The 20,935-nt window shown below is 37.7% G+C and overlaps 1 protein-coding gene across 1 annotated transcript in view; it reads right to left on the bottom strand.

Annotated features, from left to right (window-relative positions):
- Window positions 1–1,409: 1,409 nt before the first annotated feature.
- The window catches only part of STIMATE (STIM activating enhancer), a 33,230-nt gene continuing 13,704 nt past the window's right edge, over window positions 1,410–20,935 (bottom strand). Inside the window, exons 2-8 of the mRNA XM_071755674.1 lie at window positions 19,362–19,410; window positions 17,555–17,650; window positions 13,873–13,994; window positions 8,278–8,390; window positions 7,292–7,369; window positions 6,347–6,496; window positions 1,410–5,472 (exon numbers count right to left, since the gene is read on the bottom strand). Coding sequence (XP_071611775.1) covers window positions 5,356–5,472; window positions 6,347–6,496; window positions 7,292–7,369; window positions 8,278–8,390; window positions 13,873–13,994; window positions 17,555–17,650; window positions 19,362–19,410 — 725 coding nt within the window. The 3' untranslated portion in view covers window positions 1,410–5,355. The remainder of the gene's footprint in view (window positions 5,473–6,346; window positions 6,497–7,291; window positions 7,370–8,277; window positions 8,391–13,872; window positions 13,995–17,554; window positions 17,651–19,361; window positions 19,411–20,935) is intronic.

Below are 20,935 nucleotides of genomic sequence, written 5' to 3'. Positions count from 1 at the left end.
ACTCCATTTACAAGATGCAGCAGGTATGGGGCTGCCTGTGTGTGGTGGGTGGGAAGTAATTAAAGTAATGGGCAAACTATAGAGAGGAGTTGGAGGTAGCAGTGGATTGACACTGTGCAGGTCCAGCCCAGAACACACTAACCTGCTGCCACCAAGATAGGGAGGGGTGATAGCAATGGCAGCCCAGTAAGAACAGGACTCCCGTTCTATTCTGGCACAGGGATATCCCTCTGTCACCATTTGCAGCTTTAGAAACCAGAGATCACCTGCATACAGCCATGTTACAGCTTCACAGTGAGCCAGCTCCTGTGCTGCATGGTCCTCATAATTAATCCATCACAGTGGAAAATGGGTGGTAGATACTTACCATACCATACCACACTTCAGGGAACAAGATTCTTAGAGACTAAGATGGCATCTTTCTGCCCAGGAAAACAGAAAAAAACCCCAAGCTAGGCTACACTTTATTTTACTGGTTGGGTATGACAAGGGAAGTCCAAGTGCTTGCTGCAGACCCTTAGGTAATCAAAGGAGCTGCTTAAGAGACAAATCTGCACTACAGAAACACATGCAGAAGTGATGTCTTTGCCAGACTGCTTGGTTCTTCCCCTTTTGCATATTTAGAAAGTAGCAGAGACTTAGCAGAGTAGCAGAGCAGTAAATCAAGGAAGAAATTGGTCATCTCCAGCATGTTGCCCTCTGGAGATAGCGAACAGAGAGGCTACTTCATCCTGGAGCTAGACATCCCCGAGTTGCCCTTTCCTGTCTTTAAGGGGGGTACCACAGTTCTGAGGTACAAGGCACTGTGCAAGTGAACTGAAGAGCATCCTCAGACATCTTCACCCCTGTGCATTTCTCCTACCTGCTACAAACAAATCAGAAGGGGAACAGAAGATGATGGTTTCAGAGTTTACACATTCTTGTTACCAGCAGCCAGGAGGTCTGTCTTTTCCTGAAAAGCAAAAAGCAGGCTGTGATTATCAGCTGTGTGGCTAAAGCAGTTTAACAACATCCTACACCCCAGAAGTCCTCAGGTCAATGTTCCACAGTCTCAGTAATTCTCAGGTTGCACACCAAATGTTTTATTTTCAATATGAAAATACAGATGGTTATTGTCCACGTGTGCACAAACAGAGGGTAAAAACCCTCCTCAAGGAACAGATCAAAGAGGAGCTTGCACAGATTCTTGCAGTCTTAAACAAGATTTGCTACTTAAGAATAACTGTCCCTCCAACTGAAATGAGACTTACTGTTGAAGTAAATGAATATACTGAAAGTTACACCTACACAAGAGTGCACAAAATTAGATCTGCAGTTCTGAAGTTTAATGCCAGGTGCAAAACCTGCTTCCCACAACAGCATAAACATTGAAACGTGCACTTTTAAACAGAACAAGGATAAAACAAGTGTAAAAATCTGTAATAAGTCAAACTTTATTGTAAACCATTATACAACGTAATTACATCAGATACCCTTAGGAGTTTAAGGTAACACAACTGATTAAACAACATGGTCCAAACAGAGGGCAGCAGAATGCAGCTGTTGGTTTTGCTCACACAGCCTATACTCTGAAATTACTTACAAACAAACCCAACATTCAGGTTGAGACGGATACCCACGCAAGACAAGAATACCTACAAAAGAGTCCCTTTTTTAAAGATACTGCAGTTTTACTTTGTAAAACCATAGTAGTCATTTTCAGTAACTGAACTGGAAGCTACCTTAAAAAGTTTGCACACCTGTGCTGTAGATCTACTCTCACTTGATGTTGCCGAATTAATTCACTTTCTTTATTGGTTTCTCCTGTACAAAGCACAGCAAAGTTGCAAACAGGGGTTAAGTCAAGCACAGTGGCAGAAATTCCTTGTGATGCTCGGGAGTGCGAAGTGGGAGAGCCCACACCTCCCTCCCCAGGCACAGCTGGAAACGGAGCAGAAACCTGGGAGGGATCACTTTGCATTGCTCTAATTTGCAACTCAATTTCTGAGTTTTCCCTGAAGAAAAGCTATAGTACATTTTAGTTAGCAACAATAACATACAGCATTTACCTACTTGAAGTAAGACGAGGGGACCTGAACATATTAAAGCCAGAACTTGAAAACCACATATTAGACAATATCAGTGTTTTAAGTTTATGCAGATGTGTCACAGGTCAGATACTAGAAACACTGAACACATTAAGGTTGGCCATTTGGGGTAAATTTGATCTCCAACAATGCTTCTGTGTCTCATCTATAAATTAAAATCCCTTTCTCTTACTTTGGCATATACTACATAGCTTATTTTCATTTAACAGAATCACATCTTCTTAAACACAGCCTGAATTAAACCTTTGCTATGAGTTGCCCTGAAGTATGTTTACCAGGCATAAATTTAGAGACAATCTGAGGATAATGCAAAGGTCATCAGGTTGTAATGTTATTACTGAATCCACTCTATGAAAATTTTATTATTTCAGGCTGTACTGCCAATACATTTCAGCAAACAGTAAGACATAGTGAAGCACTAGGCACATACTTCTCACACATGCAAGCTCTTCACACAAGAGCACTTGTCCTACTGCAAGAATTCCAATTTTTATATAACAAAGAGGAGAACTGCCAATTTGATGTTTTTCATCTCTTTCACATGGCAACAAAGAATGAACAGAAAAAAAATCCAAGTTTTTACCATTTGGTGAAGGTTGTGAATAGAATTTTTACCTTAGTAAAATCAGAGCTGTTTTTCCCCTTTGAAGATATGCTCCTCTCGTTACTACTGTGGTATTTTAAAATACTTCTCTCTTTGGCTAATAGTGCTTTACTACATCATCTTGCCAGGCATATATCAAAATCTCAAACCAAGTGACATTTAAGCACTTAAGACAGGAAAAATTAGGCATTCACATATCTTTGCCATAACCATCTTCAAGAAACTGCTCCATAGTGCTTTACACTGTTTTGTACTTGGTGATTAAGTTTGAGGTCTGCTCAAAACAAGTATTTCTACATGATTAAGGCCATAATTTTATACTGACACTTCACAGACTAAACGTGAGACTGGAAATAATTTTGATAATTTAACTAACTGGAGAAAAGGAGGGTAAAGGAAGATAAAGTGAAAGCTTGTAGTTAAATTTGTGTGCGCTGCTCAGTTATCTCTGATGTGTGCTGAGGATAGTGGTGGCTGTGCAGTGGATGCAGCATATGTTGAATAGCTTTATTTCACTATCTGAAATAAAACAAGTCCTCTGCTAAAAAAATAAATGCTGACATTTACTTACAAGAGGCAGCCCTAGTTCTTAAATCCCTTTGGAAAAGTGAGCTGTTTGAGACTATTCTGTTGATGAAAATTAATTCCTTGAAGTACTGTGCTTTTGGAGATAAGCGCCTGCCCAGTAATAAACAGTCAAGAGAAGACACAAGTCACACAATCAATGAGAAAAACCCAAAAAAACTAAACCAGAGGCAACACTGATTAGGGACATTTCCCCACCCTCCCACCCCCATTTCAGAATAACTCAATTAAACTTTCATTGTCATTAGTTTCTAGATTTAGTCTAAAAGAAACACTAGTACTTAAACTTATTGCAGTTATTACATTTCAGTGCACAGTAACAGAGGTCATCAGTGGCTCAACTAAACTCACAAACATCAGGTTTGGTAAAATGTCCCTTCTAGCTGGCTGGACACACTGAGGTGTAGCTGAAGTTCAGAACCTGTGTCCACCGTGGCAGCCAAGCAGTGAAAAGGAATGCTGGAATAGTGAAAATAAGTACAGGAGCGCACAGTTCAGTATTTACTAAGGCCCAAGAACCCCATTTAAGTGGTCTGGATAACAAATCACATTAAGACCTAGTAAATCTATAAAAAATGTAAAAAATCTTAAAAAGTTCTGAGCAGTTTTCCAAGGAAACTGTTTGGTTTAAGGCTTGGAACATTTCTGATGTCCAGATACTACAACAGATTTGCACTTACGGTCTCTGTTGTCACTTTTTTGACACATCACCTTGTCCTGTACAAGGTTTAGCTAAGCAAGGAAAGCTGTTCCCATCTAAATGACTGGAAACCATAATTTAGAAACTATGCAAAGGAAAAGGATGCCACTGAAAACATGTCTGCTAGGTTTCAGATAAGCATGTGTTGTCAGTTATCAGAAGACACTGAAAGATCACAAAAATTCTGTAGTAACAATGGTACCATACCTATTAGGGCTTTTTTTTTTTTGTTTTTTAATACTGAAGGATAACTGAACTTTATGAAAATTACCAGGAGAATTTTTTTTCTGTTTAAAGCACATTAAATAGGATATTGCTTTTCCAACAAAAAGGGGTAGAATTATTTGCAATATTGTAGCACAGCTGCTTCAGTCAGGTCATGGTCCTGTACTGCAGGCCCTTTATGAGGAAAAGAAATGTTTCATCTCTTTTGGGTCATTTGAGAGACTCATGAGAGACTCACAGAAACAGAAATAATTAGTTATCCATAGATATTAATTTCACAAATAACCTATCACAGCAGATTTTTGTTACACACTAAAGTGCATGTTTGTCAAATACACAAACACAACCTCCTATTCAACAGGTATTTTCAAATTATGTGGTCAAAAGCACACTTAGGACTGCATTTTTAGTGATATTTGGTGACTTCAGCAGTGACAGAGAGCTTTTCCCTTTGCAATCCCTTTGTCAAACCAGGACACAAGGATAAATAAGATTTTCACTAAAAATCTTTAGACCTGTTCTGCACAAGAAAAAGGGAACTACACCCTTTTCTCTGACAATGAGAATCTTTAAATACAACTGTATGAAAATATAACTTAAATATAAAATAGATTTGAAGAGACTTGGGAAAAAAAAAAAATCTTTGTTCCACCTATTAGTTCCATAGGTACCCGGTAGCAAGTAAACATTTGCACTTAAAAAAATAATGTTAAGTTACAGCTTGTAACCTTAAACTATTCTGCTCTAGGTAATTATGCTGCAAAAGCCAGTTTTAGTAATAAAACACTCCTTTAGCTTGGTTGATTCTGATGCCTTTTTGAGAACATCTTACAGCTGTATCACCAGTAGCCGTAAGTGACAGATTGCTGGATCTGTTTCCTATCATCTTCTCCAAAATGTCAGACACAAATTCCCTTAGAGACTCGTCCTTCACAACACCATGTTTTGCACATGTGAGGAAAAGACATTCTTGCATAATTGGTCAGTGTGTCTGTAGTGCAACTGAACTGGGAGTCTTCCAACCGTTTCCATTCTGTTGGCAGACCTTGCTTTTAAGTCAGTCTGTATGAAAAGGGAGATGCAATTGCAACATTAAAACCCACTGACTGAAGTTTTTGCCACGAAACCTGCAAATACACAGGTCAGGGAATGTGTCATACAGGCAGACCAAAACGATGCTTCTTTTTCTTAATGGGCTTCAAGTTGGTCAGTCTACGCAGGTCCTCCTCAGTGTCTGATTCCTCCATCTCATCATCTGCTGAAATAAGGATCTGAAAAAAAATTATGGCATCTAAATAACATCGATTGATGTCATACTCTTTCTTTATTCTACTTCTAACATTTCAGTTCCTTTATGCTTGCAAAGCACCTCATTATTTGCTCAAGAAACAGCTTACAGAACATAATTAAGATTTACTGCCAGTATATTAAAAAACATCACACACCCTCTATCTGGAACCTCCAGTAAGCTTCAAAGAAGGATATGTGTGTATTAATCACTACTACAGCCACTGACTAAGCTCAAAGAAATTATTCTAGCACCTCCAGAACAGAAGGGAGGGGCTTGCTGTTAAAATGAGAGAATGTATAAGCTCTCTAGTCACACTGGTAATAGAGCAGGCGTTTCATTAAAAAAAAAACTTATAAACAGTACTGTCCATAATGCAGAAAAGTTTCATTATCCAACTAAAGGTAAAACACCTTACCTTCAAAGTATTGGCCATCCTCCAGGGGAACTGAAAAATGCCCACTTAATATAATTTAGAATAAAATTATGCTCAGGCAAGAATATAAATGCTTCTCCAAAATCAGACCAGTTGCCTTGACTAGCTTCATCTCACTTTATTTAACCTCTCTTGGAATTAGAATTGTCTGTTAATTTTGTACTCTGTGTAGTTTTTTTAGAAGCATTTGAACATGATGTTTAAATACATTCTAATGGCTCCCTGCCCATCTGGAAGGAAATTAACGACCACAAGTGAGACAACAATGCCATTTATCTGAACTGGTTTTCAGCTACAAATGCTAGGAACTACTCTTGGAGGCACATGCAGGAAAAATAAAAACTAAATTGACAGAATTACAATTAAGTCACTGCCCTGAGTGATGAACTGGAGTGATACTGCAATGGTTAAATCTACATACTTCTGACTCTGACTCTTCATGTGATGCTGCCCTCCTGTAGCGGACTTTACTTCCATTTCTTGAATCTTGTCCTGCTTCCTTTTCTTCCAGTTTAGCTTTTGTCTTCCCTTTCTTCATAAGAAAATTATCTACTACCCAGAACATGAATGCCTGTTAAAGAGAAGGGAAAATGACAGTTCAGTTTTCCTCAGAGTAGTATGGTCACTATAGGGGCAGAACTAAAAAAAAGCCACAAAAATCCTGAATTGGCCAAACCGTTTTTTTAAGGCACACAGTTTCTTGTACATTACATGAATGCTCTAGAACACAGCTACTTCATTCCATTGTAGAAAAGATCATATATGAACTCTTCATATGGAAATGTGAACAGTTTAGGCAGACAGACTTTTCGGTCTCAAAATGCATCCTTTAACAAATTAATGAAATTTAAAAAAAAAAATAAAAATCACCAACAGTTACTAAATGCAAGGACACCCAAAGTCTCTGGCCCTGGTCCCTAAATCCCAGATTACTGGAACAGTAAGTACATTTTGGGAAGGAGGATTGTGCAACTTGCCCTTTTCCTCAGCTCCATCAGGCCAGACACTACTAGCTGGACATAGGATACAGCCATCAGTAGACCAATTAGTTCCTAAAGTAAATTTCATTGTAATTTTATAACTTCTATATTAGTATTTTATCCAATCCACTTAAGTCACCAGCCCAAAGGGGCCTATGATGCATTTCTGCACCTCTCCTAAGCCTGATCTTTTAGCTCAATATGGATTTCAGCTTTGTAAAATCTAAATATCCAAATATTTTATCCATTCTTTAATGCCCTTCCTCTTTAGAAATTAACTAAAGCACTCAGGCACACTGTGCTTTAAGAACTAATGTTAATTAATTAACACATGGCAGAAAGATATCAAAGTAAACATCTCACAGAAGTGTGCAGGTTGTACTAACATTAACAAAGAAGGGAACTATCAGCATGACGATAGCCAGCTCCAACTGGGGGTTCTCTATAGGATTCAATAAAGCTACCTGTGAAAAGAAAAGAATTAAGTTCAGATCACAGCAGCATTTGCACATAACTGGGTTAATACTTGCAATTGCTCATGTATTAGCCAGCACTACAGAAATAATTCATACGAAACCAAAAAAGGACAGCTTTGTAGAAAAGGAAAGTACTTGGGAAAACTTGTAAATTACCACAGCTAAGTGAGCAGGGCTGGCAAGAAACTTCTGTCATTTTTGTTTACAGAAATCTGAATAACTGTTCTAGAATAATCTTGAGCATTTTAGAGCTCCGTGCTCCCCAGAAACATGTTTGTAGTTCCATTTTTAAGAAATTTAAACAGACAGTGTTTCACAAAATACACAGTCAGGAGAGGACATTACCAAAGTAGTCCAGAGCATAAAACAGGAACTCCCTGGTTTTAATGGGCTGTAACACCATGCATCATCAATTTGAATATTACATTAAGCAGATTCTATCAAAATAAATATTTATCCAGTCATCAGCAATGACTTCAGTAATCCACTGCAAATTAATAAAATCCTACAGTTTAAATCAGTCAAAAAGGTCAGGAATAAATTATTTAGAATACTATAAAAAGCAATAAAAAATAGCTTTAAGTAAGGGCTAAAGAATTAAGAAACACTTAGTAATTTAAAGAGCACTCAGACAAGAAGAGAGAGTAAAATTTTATATACTGCATTTATAAACCCCCCCAAAGAAATGATAGAATATTGCTGGCAATGGTGCCCAGAAAGCCTATTGAGCAGAATCTTAATGAAGCTCAAAGAACACACCACTAGGGCAGCTGAACAGCATGCACTGTAGACAGTTAAGATGCCTGAGCCAAAGCCATAAACACTTCTAGAAGTTTATTGCTTTACAGACATCACCTGAAATTCATTTTTCTATAAAATGCTGTAAAAATACAAACCTCCTTCCACTGAGGTATAAGCAGCACTATAATGATTATGGTTTTCTCAAATGTCATAATCATTATGTACAGAGCACACTGGCCCATCCAAGCACTGCACTGCAGTGGGTCACCTGCAGGAAAGAGGAAAGGTTCAGTACAGGCATAGGGTTGATTTTATTTCACTGTAAACATTTTAGGAAAGCAGCATCACCCCAATTTTCCAAAAGTACCAGACTATAACAGGACTTATCTGATTCAGTTATGCACTCACTATTTTACACAATCTGATGAAAGCAAGACAGAACAGTTGTGTTACAGTTGTTTCTCATTAAATTGTTATTTTTGACCGTTGTTACAGTGCATTAAGTTTCTTAAAATGGAAAACTTAAGGGAAACATAACTGGGCAAAAACATCCATCCCTTCAGTCTCAGCAGAAGCACGATGATTTCTGCCCTTCTCCCTAGGCTGTCTTGAACATATTTTTCCTCTCTGCAAGTCACTTACCATAAGTAACCAATCATCAGTAAAGCAACAGATGCAAGAGCTGCTACAAAAACTTTAATTGAACAAAAACTGCACCCCACTGTGTCAGAGGGAAAACCTGAGCACATAAAGTTACCTGCTAGGACAGAATGAAGACCAGAAATATTTCAATATGAAAACTTATGTATTATACTCTGTGAAAGCAGAGAGTAAAAAAAGGTAAAAAAAACAAAACAAGGAAAAAGAGGACTGTTATGCCTAACAAGCTTTGCAGGTGAGCTTAAAGCAGCACTTCATTGGAAACAAAAAGCAAGCCTTGAAGGAGTGTGTGAGCTCTTTAGTCTTCATGGTAGTTTTCTTTAATATCTTCAAAGGAAGCTTAAAACTTTTAGCCTAGGGATGATTAATGGGCAATGGAAATTCAGATGCCTTTATGTATTTGTAATGCACAACAGATAGTTGCTACTTCCTTTTCTGGAACATTTCTGAAAGGCTTTCAAGTCTTAATACTTGGGAATAGTCTTGAGATTTACTGCTGGCTGCTTAAATGCTACAAAGAGAAATTCATAAATCAGACTGGAGTCCAAAACAACAAAAACTTTCTAAACAAGTTTTACAGTAAAGAGACAGCTATCAATGCTCTATCATCCAAGAGGAAAATGGTTAAAAAGCTCAAGTGTTACAATTATATACTGCAGCTTATGGCTTCTGTTGTAGCCATATGGCAACCATGATTCTTCTGAGGCCTGAATCTGAGAAATAAATTTTTGCAATTCATTTCTGTAGTCCACATTTTAAAATTTATTTAGATTTCTTCACTAACTATCAAATATGGAAAAAATAATTTATCTTTAGCTTCAGACACTAAAATTTTACCATTTTATTCTAAGCTCTTTTCCAATCCATTTCTAGTTCCTAAAAGCAAAGACAGCTACAGTAATTTTGCAGCTATTCCAACTCTGTAACAGATCTTTGTATGTCCAAAAACTGTGACACTCCATACATGTGTTGTGCACTATCACCAACAAATGCTTTGTTCCATGATGTTTTTTTGGGTTAAGGACTGGAGCAGGTTGTTCAGAGGGGTTACTGAATCTCAAACCATGGATGAATTAAAAGCTGGTCTGGATCATGCTGTGAACATCTTATTTTTGCTTTGAAGTTAACCCTGCTCTGAGCAGGAGGCTGGATTATATGACCTCTGGAGATCCTCTCCAACCAGATTTTTTCTATGATTTTACAAACTAGGCAATTCAGAGAAAAAAGTAGAAGTTAATGACATCACCACATCCAGGATGTTCTCCCCAGAACACACGGGCCATTTGTCCCTTCACAGACTCAGTGCAGAACTGCAAATTAGAACTTGGAAGTTAATGTTGATGTCAAAAAGCTCTAATTTAATTTCTGAAGTCTCTGACAGCCTCTCTTAAATTCTGATTTTATACCCATCATGTGTAAATTACATGTCTAAAATAAGCCAGCAATTCAGTAGAAATTTTGTTGCTCCAAAACTGCATTAAGACTGAAACTGAAAAATTTTGAATCCCCATCAGTGACAACTGTAGCAGCATTTTTTGCAAGTGCTGGGCAATGGAAACCCAGTCTGTACCGGTGTACACTGCTTTCATCAGCCATTTTATGGAAGACAGTTTATAGACAACTCTTGGAACAAAATACCTGTGATTACCCTGTAATTTCTCTCTGTTCCTCAAATCCTGAAAAATTGTCTTAGTAAATGCCAGCTCAGAGAACTACTCAAAAATTAATGCTTAAAAAGGTTTAAAGTGCTGTCTACCCTGTAGGGCTGTAGGTAAGTTCCTCTGCAAGTTGCAAAGAGCTAGAGGATAAAGAGGTGTCAAACACAATTTCTAAGCTTTTTCATCTGAGAAGCAAAGACAAGCAAAAAGACCACAGCACCATTTAATTGCCAACAGAATTCCTTGTCACCAAGAAGGATTTAATCACCTGTTTTCTACATGCAGGAGCTAAAGTAGCCTAAGACAAGAAGGGAAAGAGAACACAGGGAACATTCTTTTCAGTGCAGATCATGACTGCTTTTCTCCTCTTCACTTACTCAAATACATGAACTGATTCTGCACTTGTCTTAAAGTCCAACTGCTGACGTAACAAATCAGAAAATATAAAACCAGAAATACGGAGACAAATGTGATAAAATTTTAAGTTCTGACACAAAAACTCTCCAGGGAACGCCACGCTACTTTTTTCATAAATCAGCGTGCAGTGCTGTTTCCTTGTATGAACAGCAACCATTTATGAATGCTGATATTTTGGTATCCATTCTTTCCTTGAGGCAAATTTGCTTTGAAACTATCCTCCATATAAAGAGAAGGCTTTTAAAACAAGCAGGACACTGCTATTTTTGTGACAGCTTCAAGCAGTGAATCACCAGGGATCAAGTAATAGAGCTAAGAAGGGAAATGAGCTCACAGTGAGAATTAACTTGAGACAAATGATTATTTAGGCTCTAGAACACAAACAACATCACTCAATCAAAAGACACAACTTAGTCTTTGCAGGGGCTTTTGTTTGTTTTCCCACACTTGCAAAAAAAGTGAAATCAAACTGATCTCTCTACCTGAGGACTTGGTACTACAGATAGAAGGGCAGAAGTCTCTGATACCTTTTAACAAGCAGACACCTCAGCACCCGTGTATGCTAAATATCCAGATGTAACTTCAAAATACTACATTTAAACTTGTGACCCCACAGGACTGCATTTTAGTCCCCTTTTCCACCTTTCCTCTATTTTAAAGAACCTTCTTAAAAATAAGACAAGAGTTTTCTTAGGGCCAAAGTGAAAAATTTAAAATAAACTGTGGGGGTTCACTTCAGGGAAATCAGTAGTACTTAACAGAAGAGGGCAGCAAACAATCCAAAGCAACTCATCCCTTTTAGACAGATTTCTTGCTTAGGGTCCAACCTCACTGCACAGCCACTGCTAAGAGCTTTCCATCAGCTATCTAGTTCTCTCTATACCAGAAGCTCCTCCCAGATGATTATTGGAAACACAAATTTAGAGTATTCTTTTTAACAGTCCCTATGATAGCTTGATTAAAAAACCAACATGCTAAGGTCAAGGTAACACGTTAATGAAGATACAGAAAAAGAAGGTAGCCACTAATAAAATGATTTGTTAGTGGAAAGGAAAGAACAACTAACTAAAGAAATAAATAATTTAAAATACACAATAAGAAATTTGATAAACAAGGCATTTCAGATCTCCTAGTTCAAAATGACAATCAGTCACAGAACACTTCCACACCAGACCCCAAGTAACAAATGCATTTGTTAAGAGCTTGGTTACTGCAGTCACAGATGCCTCCTAACCAACTAAAATAAAAAGAGGTTCATTTTGGAATTCCGTAAGAGAGAGACAAATTTTAGGGGAGTGAATACACTTCCCACATCTCCCCCTCCACAGAGGCCACTTATTGTTAGAAGGACACTCAAATGCCAGAGGTAAACAGATTACACAGGAAAAAACAATACCAGTAGGAAAAAATAAAATCTAGTATTTGACATGACTACAAGTCCCTACCAACAATCATAACAGATACACAAAGGCTTCTTTCTCTGAGTGGAAAGCAAGTTTTATATGGGCTGAAAGCTGTTCAAACATCTTTGAATGGCTTCAAGCCAAATCAACAATCAGAAAAAAAGACTGTGGGCAACAGGTCTCAAAGCTCAATCAGAAGGTGTAGCTCAGCAATGTCTCAGCCCTTTCCTTGCCCTTCCCCAGGCACTGGTGCTTACCTAATCCCTTAGGAGACCCAACTCTGAGGATTTATCTGGAATAACTATTTACTTTTCTACATATGGTGAATTTTCCTCAACTTTTAGCTCTCTGAATCAGTTCCTGAGTCAGAAATGAACCAGTCCAAGGAACAGTGGACTCTGGCATGCAGGAAAACAGCAGATAAACCGGGTCATGGCAGTGCTGATTTAAGCAGCTTAATGGTTATAAACTGTACCCTAAGAGATACACATTAAATCTATATTAATCTAACAAAATATGCCCTAATACTATAAAGACAGTAATTTCTCCTAAGACAGAAGCTTGTTATAATCTCTATTCTAAAACTTTGACATTAAAGCAAATAGCAATTCATGCTACTTGATTTATTTGTAAACTTCTCAAGCTTTTAAAGCACTTCAACTTGGCATGGCCTTTATTTATTCTTAATTCTGTTAAAGACTTAGGATCCTTAAAAGCAAACAAACAAACCTACAAAACCAAAATATCTACCACTGATAATTATGAAACTGCTGTGAAAGCTTTTATATTGTTAGACAAACTTAAACATTTCCCCCCCCCCCCTCAAAAAAAAAGCATGGGTTTGTTTAGTTTGTTTTTTCTCTGCTAAAAAGAGAGCCACAGCTCTCTTAGAAGGCAACCTCTCCCCACTTCCTATCTCAAAGAGCCTCAAATAAATATTTTAGCATCTATACAGAACTTTTATTCCCAGCCAGGCAGACTAAGCAATCTGAAAGTAACAGGTTGAAGAGAATTAAATGTTGATGTTGAATATGTACCATCCTCAACTGCACCTGCAAATCCACAGTTTCTGAAGATCAGCAACATGAAGATAAACTCCCCAACATTACAAGAAATTGATTTCACTGGCCTGTCCCTCAGCCTTTATGAAAGATGTGCAGGAGTTTGAGTGGTCATTACTTGCAGACAAGCTCAGGCCATCATCCTGCCATTCTCCTCACTCATGGTATGTGCCTGTTTATTTTAAAGAGGGCTGGCAGAATTCTTAGCCCATATCTTCAGACAATGGCATGTGCTTCAGTGAAAGCCTTAATAGGAAATGACTTGCCAGCTATCACTTATTTAAAAGTGTTTCATAGTAAATTTATCATGCTGTTATTTTTTCCATGAGCCAGTATCATAATTTGTTCAATCATTCCTAAAAAAAAATACTCAATCAGTTGTTTCAAACTCACTAAATACATAGAAATTTGTTGAGCTTTCTAACACAGAAGGTACATGCTGAGATACAGAATTATAATCATTCTATAATGATTTTACAAGTTAATTACTTGCTGAAATATTCTAAGATTCTATCCTGAAAATCATTTAGTGGAAGAAGAGAAACATTTACCATATTCACCAAAGCGAAGGGACTCCCACTGCTGCCACTCCACGATGCTGCTGACTGCACGAATACCAATGTAGATTAACAGCATTCCTAAGGTGGCATCTAACAAGAAGTTGATAAGATACCTGAAAGAAAAATGTAAAAGAAAGCAAGGAGCAAGGGTCCTTTTTCCACAAATTCGGTCTGTTTCAGCACCATGACTGGTAAAAAATCTGTATGTTCATTGAGGAGCCAGAGTACTGTGGATAATGATTTTTACCCACTTGTGTAAGTACTATGCAAAGTCAGACTAAAATTTAAATAGTTTTAGAAGAGTCTTAACATTTTGCTTCTGTACTTTAAGCCCCAACTTCTGTTTTAATAAGCTCTGGTGCATGTGTGTGCATACTCTATAAAAACGCAAATATCTATTATATTCCACTAAATTAAAATCAGATTTCCTTTTTACCAGTGCTCAGTTCATTCTGCAGGGAAAACCTGTATTTGAATAAAACCAAAGGCATGAAAGGAAAAGGAACAGAGAGAGAGAAATTACCTTATAGACACCAAGTAATTTGAAGCTAAGAAAACCAACACAAAACACTTTCATTCTGAGAGGGAAAGACACTGCAACTACGCAGCTTTTCTTGCTTAGCCTCAACAATGAGCAGTGGAATTCCTAGAGAACACAGTCAGTATCTGGGCCAAATTACTTATTGTTAGGGAAAAAAAATATTTATTTAATTGTACTTCTGTTCTTGTCCACTGAATATTTGAAACTAAAGAAGCCTTCCTAGAAAAAAAAGCCTAATAAGTGACCTCTTAATGGACACACAAGCACTGCACTACTGATTTTATTGTTTCAAGCAGAGCTTCTGAGATCTTACCTATGCTTCAAGAAACGAGAGATTACTACGGGTTTCAAATTAATTTTTATAGTCATGAAATGGTTCAGCTGAAATTCAAGTATTTTTTAAGTCAGTTTGTTTTATCTGCTATGACTGATTTTAGCTGACCAAAGCAGCAGCTGGCAGAGCCAGCTATAAGACACAGTAAATCCCCATTACTGAGATTCTTACTTGGTAACTCCAAATACTTCAGATAAACTCTAGAGACTATAAAAACTATCTGCAGAGATAAAAAAAGAAAACCAGAGATCAATGGGCTGCTGCTGGCTGTGGAAGCAAATATATGTGGACAAAATGCTACCAGAAAGAGGAGAGCAAAGACAGAATCCATGCATTCAAAATAGTAAGGGAAGAGCTGTTCTGACCTGAAAAATCCCAATCAAGAGCAGCTCAAAAATAAAACCGAAGTGAACATGACCTGCTTAAGCCAAGACCTACCCTTAAACTTAAAAAAAAAAAAAAAAAAAAAATTCTAATAGCAGTGCATCAAACTGGAGTTTTAATGAATTTCCCATTAGACAAACATTAAAATGAAGGTTTGGCAGAGGAAACAGCAATTACAAGTCTCCACAAGTCAATTCAAGGCCACAAGGGGCTGCTCTAAGTCTACAGCAGGAAGGCAGCCAGCAGGAGCAGGGAGGAGAGATGTGCCAGCACCTATTTCACATCAAATTATGGCCCAGGCCAAGTACTCCTGATACTCCCAAGCACATCAGGCTCACCACAGGCAGGCAACACTCTCATTTGGGGATCCACTGCCTTAACCCTGCTTGTGTGAAACTGCTCCACAGGCACAAACACCACTGTTGCTGCCACTATCAGATAAATGCATTTTGAGAGTTCAGAGGGTAAGAGACTGGGGGGTTCATACAAACTTCCTGGGGTTCCACATCCAGCCAGCTGACAACCTTGCATTACAGAAGAAGAGCAGTGGCTGTTTTTTCTATTTAATATTCTTCAAACAACAACTCATCTGTCAAGGAGTTTTAACAGATGTTTTATCAGCTCTGATATTATCACACACCTGCCTGAATTACAGCACTACATTCCCAAACTAACAAATGGCAAATTCTGATTGTAGTTCTTTCCAAGCTGTGAACCACGGTGTTTTCTAAAACTACATTTTCTGGTTTTGCTCTGAAAATAACCCATGAACTACAAAACAGGAAAGAACAGAAAACTATCCATGTTTGAATTTGCTGAGTAAAATGATTACTATTTAAAGTCACAGACAGAAATGTTGCTTTCACTCACTAACACTGACCCACTTGCACACATGTATTTTTCCCTAGAATGGAGTGGTTTTTGTTGATCACAACATACTATTTTTTTGCTAACCAGGAGGAACAGCAACCTTGTCTGAGAAATTATACAGCTCCACACTGTAATTTTTGTTATCCTGAGAAAAGGGAATAATAGGTGTCTTCCTCATCCTCTCACTTGGTCTGTGCCACGTTGCACTTGTATGAAAAGTGGTATTAGAAAATAGTTATGTTGACAGTATTAAAATTTGTAGCAGAGAACCCACATTAGTATAGCTTTTATTTTGAAAACTCAGTACAAAGCACAAAGATTTTAAATTAAAAATATCCTAATAAACTACTGAGCTTTATTTTTAAACACTGATAACTTCACAGATGCTTTGGTAAGCACACTTGAATATATACTTTAATAAATAAAAATGGAATGAAAGCAATTTGCACCTGCCAGTTTTTACATCAGGAAATTCTTGAGGAAAATCCTACAGTGCTGCCTCGTATCATTGAAACTGTTATAATTAGAATTCAAACTTTACAGTTAGTCTGTTAAAATAAGTGGATTTTGCCTATCAAATTCCTTCGTGGTGGGAAAAGAGCAGCAGTTTTTACTTGCACATTTACAGCATGCAGGAACACAAAAGAAAGCAGGGAGGAAGAAGGGAAATGAAACAAGCTTGTGAAGCAACACAACCATATTCCTCGAGCTGTGTAGCTCCTTTGTTTACCAAAGGGCAGCAGTGAGCTGATGCCACTGAAGGAACTGGATCGGTTTGAAAGGGCAAATTACAGCTTTTAAAAGTAATTTCACAGCTTCTATTACCAAGAATGTGTAAGCTGCTTTGAGCATGAACCCTATCAAGAGCAAACCCAAACATTAACCATTTGCTTCAGGAGTTCCTGTAAAGAGCCTGATGAGGTCTTAGTCATAAAATCTTCAGGCTTGCTATAGGACAGTGAAATGCTTATCTCCTTACTCACACTGCTCCAAGCATGACACTGCAAAATTAATTTTTGTACTAACTGCCTGGCTACTGAGCAAGATTTCCTGCTTTTAACAAGATGAAAACAAGACTGCAGTAGTCAATGTAGGTTTTAGAAAAAAAAAATACAAGCATGAATGATTTTTGCTAAATATCCCTGAAAGCAACCTGACTTTAAAGCCTTGCTGCAGTGAATGGTGAAGTTGGAGGTCAGCATACACAACTTTCTATTCATTTTCCTTTAGCTCCTCCTTCAGTAAACAGCTTCATATTACAGCATGCATCCAAAATTCTCACTCTTTAGTTAGAGAGGAAGAAGGAATAAGAGTTTACCCTCAGTCTAAAATACATAGATATAGTCCAGCAAAAGCCTTCCAGGCCCTGCCAGCTATGAACTAAAAGAACAGAACTTGGATCCTTAATTAACTGAGCTTAAGCCACAGGATTTTGAAAGAGAGAGATCAATTTTTACCATGAAAATTGGTTTCTAAAACTTGCATTATTGTCCATGTACACCATCAAACTCAACTGGAGAACTTTCATAAAATTAAAAACTCACAGTGAACAAGGGTCTTCTTCTGTAAGGTCTGATAAATAGACATTTGCGAAGTGGATGAACAACATCCCTATGGCTTGCTTGGAAGTATCTAAAAACCTGTATGGAGTAAAACAGTTTTAACACAAATCTGTTTACAATGCAGTCAGACATTGCAAATTTATTTTAATTAAAATTCCATCTCAGTTATTAATTGTTTCTTCAAACGAGAACACCAGAGTGATAAAGTGTCATGGTACCTAGTTTATTTAACAATGTTCCATTCTAAATTCTGCTCCATCTTTTTGTTTTTCTTGAATGTTGTTTCCAACAAACCAGCTTATAGTAACTCAAAAGCTTACTGTAAATTTAGTCTTGGGATATCCTCTTGGGATCATATGCATTATCCAAGAGCTAATCCTCACTAAACCTACCTAAGTCTTTAATAACCTCCTGTAAATAATGAGCATCCCATCCTCACTAGATATTTCAGTCCTTTTATGTTTACTCGTTTTTAGTAAGTACATGTCCCAGACAAAAATAAAATCTTCATTGCATACTTGGTGAACAATTTAATAGCTGGTCCATCTGTAGTATTTTGATACACAGGCAACATATTTTTCACCAGAAAGCATGAAGTGATCACAGTGAATTTTATCTTAGTATAACAGCTTAGACCACACTGCAAGAGAAGTCTGAACTTGAACAGATGAGAGTTTAGGAGCAAATACAGAATGAACACACTTAGGTGCTGCTTCAGCACTGGCTCCAGCCCTTACCGTTCTTTTGTCATCATTCTTTGCACAAAACCAAAACTTTCAGTGGATGCTTTATTAAATGCTGAATATAAAAACTGTGTCAAAAGCATTCTGTGGGCAAGAATGTGTTCTTTATACAGACCAACACCCATTTTGCCTGTTGTTTCCATGTCTAAAAAGATCCAAACCAACCCAGACAACATTTTATGCCTGAATTAATCTCCCCTTCCAACAACTTTCTCTTAAACTTTCTCCTGCAGTCATTGTACAACACAGAAGGCAGAGTGTTGGAGATGAAACAGGAAGCCAGGGAGTTACTTATCTAATCAGTCCACCATACTATAAATAACAATCCCCAAGCCCCAGAACAACATTCTCTGCTTGAAAATGAAGAGCTATAACTGCACTACTCCAAATTTCAGGCTGAGGCTGATTGTATTTATTTTTTCAATAAAATAATGGTCAGGATTATTTATGAACAGCAGCATTACATGAGATGAATTTAAGTCACCAAAGTCCAGCAACTGGAATGACAGCTTAACATTCACACCAGTCTCAAAATTAGAACAGGTTATGTTGGAACTGCTACAACACAGTAACTTCTAAAAAGCAATAAAACTATATATATATATATGCATGTATATATATGTGTGTGTGTATCTTGTATCATACTGTTTTCTATCTTATATGTAATGGGATAAAAACAGAATTTTGTTTGAGCCCAGCTGAGAACTTCCTGTAAGCTTATGAAAGTTTGTAGAAGCTCAGATGCATCTTAGGGCAAAGGTGAATTTCTATCTTCAGAAAAAAGCACAGCTTGAAGCTTTATGTCTCAGTGCACATCTCTGTAGAGATTCCTGGAAGTTTTTACTAAGAAAGTGCTCACTGGGACACACACAGAAGATAACTTTTCATTGACTCATGTATTTTGGTAATTTCTTCTGTTCCTTGCAGTCAGTGACTTGTCATCAATTTTTTTTTTTTTAAATCATCATATGCAAACGAGAATTCCCATAAGTTGTAACACAAATTGAGAAACAAAAATGTTAAGAATAAAGCACACAGAAACATACCATATCCTCCAGGGACGTCTTTCATGCTTTGGTTCTCTGAAGCGTTTTACTAAGAAAAAAAAAAAAAAGACAATCAGCAGCCCCCAAAGCAACAAAAATACAGAAAAGTGAAATGAAATAAGGAAATAATTGCAGAAATGTTACGTTCTTGATAATTTAGATATTTTGACAAATTAGAACTGCATGTCACTTTATCAGTCTCTAAGAATCTATTTTTAAAAAGCTCCTTTCTGTCACCTTCACTTTCCTACAGGTCCATCATCTGACTGCCAATATACCTCATATGAAAAAATAATCTGTTACCAACCCCCATTTCATTGGCCTTCTCTTTTATGGTCGCCCAGCCAGAAAATTTAATTTCTGATAGCAAAGAAGGTATTAGAAAAAGCAGTTTTTTGCTCACTGGAGACCAAAAGTCAAACTGGAAAATATTCTTGCAATACAGAAGCAATCTATAAAATCCAAACTAAATGAAGTGACTTACTTAGTAGCAGGAAAACTATATTCTCTGAGAAAGTGTATTTAAGGGATGACAAATTAGCTTTCTGTGGGCAAACTGAATTGCAAGAGGAAATCAGGATGGATTTTTTTAGTTAGAGTATTGCCTCAGAAAATGGTGTGATACTTAATGTATCAAAAACACATTAAAAAAATTAATTGCTACTATAGAAAGGTAAAAAAAAAAAAACAACAACCAAGAAATTTAACTATTTCAGTCTAATACAGTTTATAATATAAATTGTCTGGATGTCTGATGAAAGATGTTCTGCACACCCACAAAAGAGGGGAGCTCAACTCACACCCTGCCTGGCTGCTCCCAGGTCCATCCCAGCAGCCATCAGCTGCTCCAGGAGCACCTCCACAAGCCCTGAGGAGCAGAAGCCCAGAGGCAGGTGATTTGGGAATACAAATCCCAGGAGAGCCCCATCCCCATGGGCCAGGGGAGCCAGCCCTGGAGGTGCTCAGAGCATCAGAGCCCAGGGCAGCTCCAGGATGCAGGGGGAAGTGGTGTGGACTGCACAAAACTTACTCTGGGTTGTTCAGAGGAAGAACCAAAGGCAGGGAAAGGGAAGGACCAAGATGCCTCATGGAGGAACAGGTGTGGGAAAGGAGAGGGATAAGGGGATTAAAAACTGTTGCTTGAGCACAGACAGTGGCTGGTCCATACACCTGTACTGCCTCATCTTTCTTTTTTTGTCCTTCTTTTTAGGAAATCCCATTTCTAACTCTTTTTCCTTACTGGGAATGGATGCTCAAGCACTGCCATGGGTCAGACCTGGGACAGGGAGCTGTGGCAGCCTGACCACTGTTACAGCTGCAAGATACTAATTCCTTACATATCCCAAAGACAGATGAAAGGCAACAAGGTAATGGAAAACCTTTCCTCTAAGGATGGGTTTTATAGATGGGTTTTACTTCCTTCTGTCCAAGGTTCCGTGTCACTCACCAGTTTCTTTAAATAACATCTTGAAAAATAACTATTTAGGCACTTATTTCAGAAATTCTCTCTTTTAAAAATTTAAGCCCTGATTCCCCTCGTTTCCTTCATTGGTGTAGAGATTCTGCCCTAAAAG

The sequence above is a fragment of the Heliangelus exortis genome, chromosome 12, assembly GCF_036169615.1.
Source record: "Heliangelus exortis chromosome 12, bHelExo1.hap1, whole genome shotgun sequence".
Taxonomy (NCBI): Eukaryota; Metazoa; Chordata; class Aves; order Apodiformes; family Trochilidae; genus Heliangelus; species Heliangelus exortis.
Note: the sequence above shows the minus strand (reverse complement) of the source record. Positions and strands in the feature narration are given on the sequence as shown.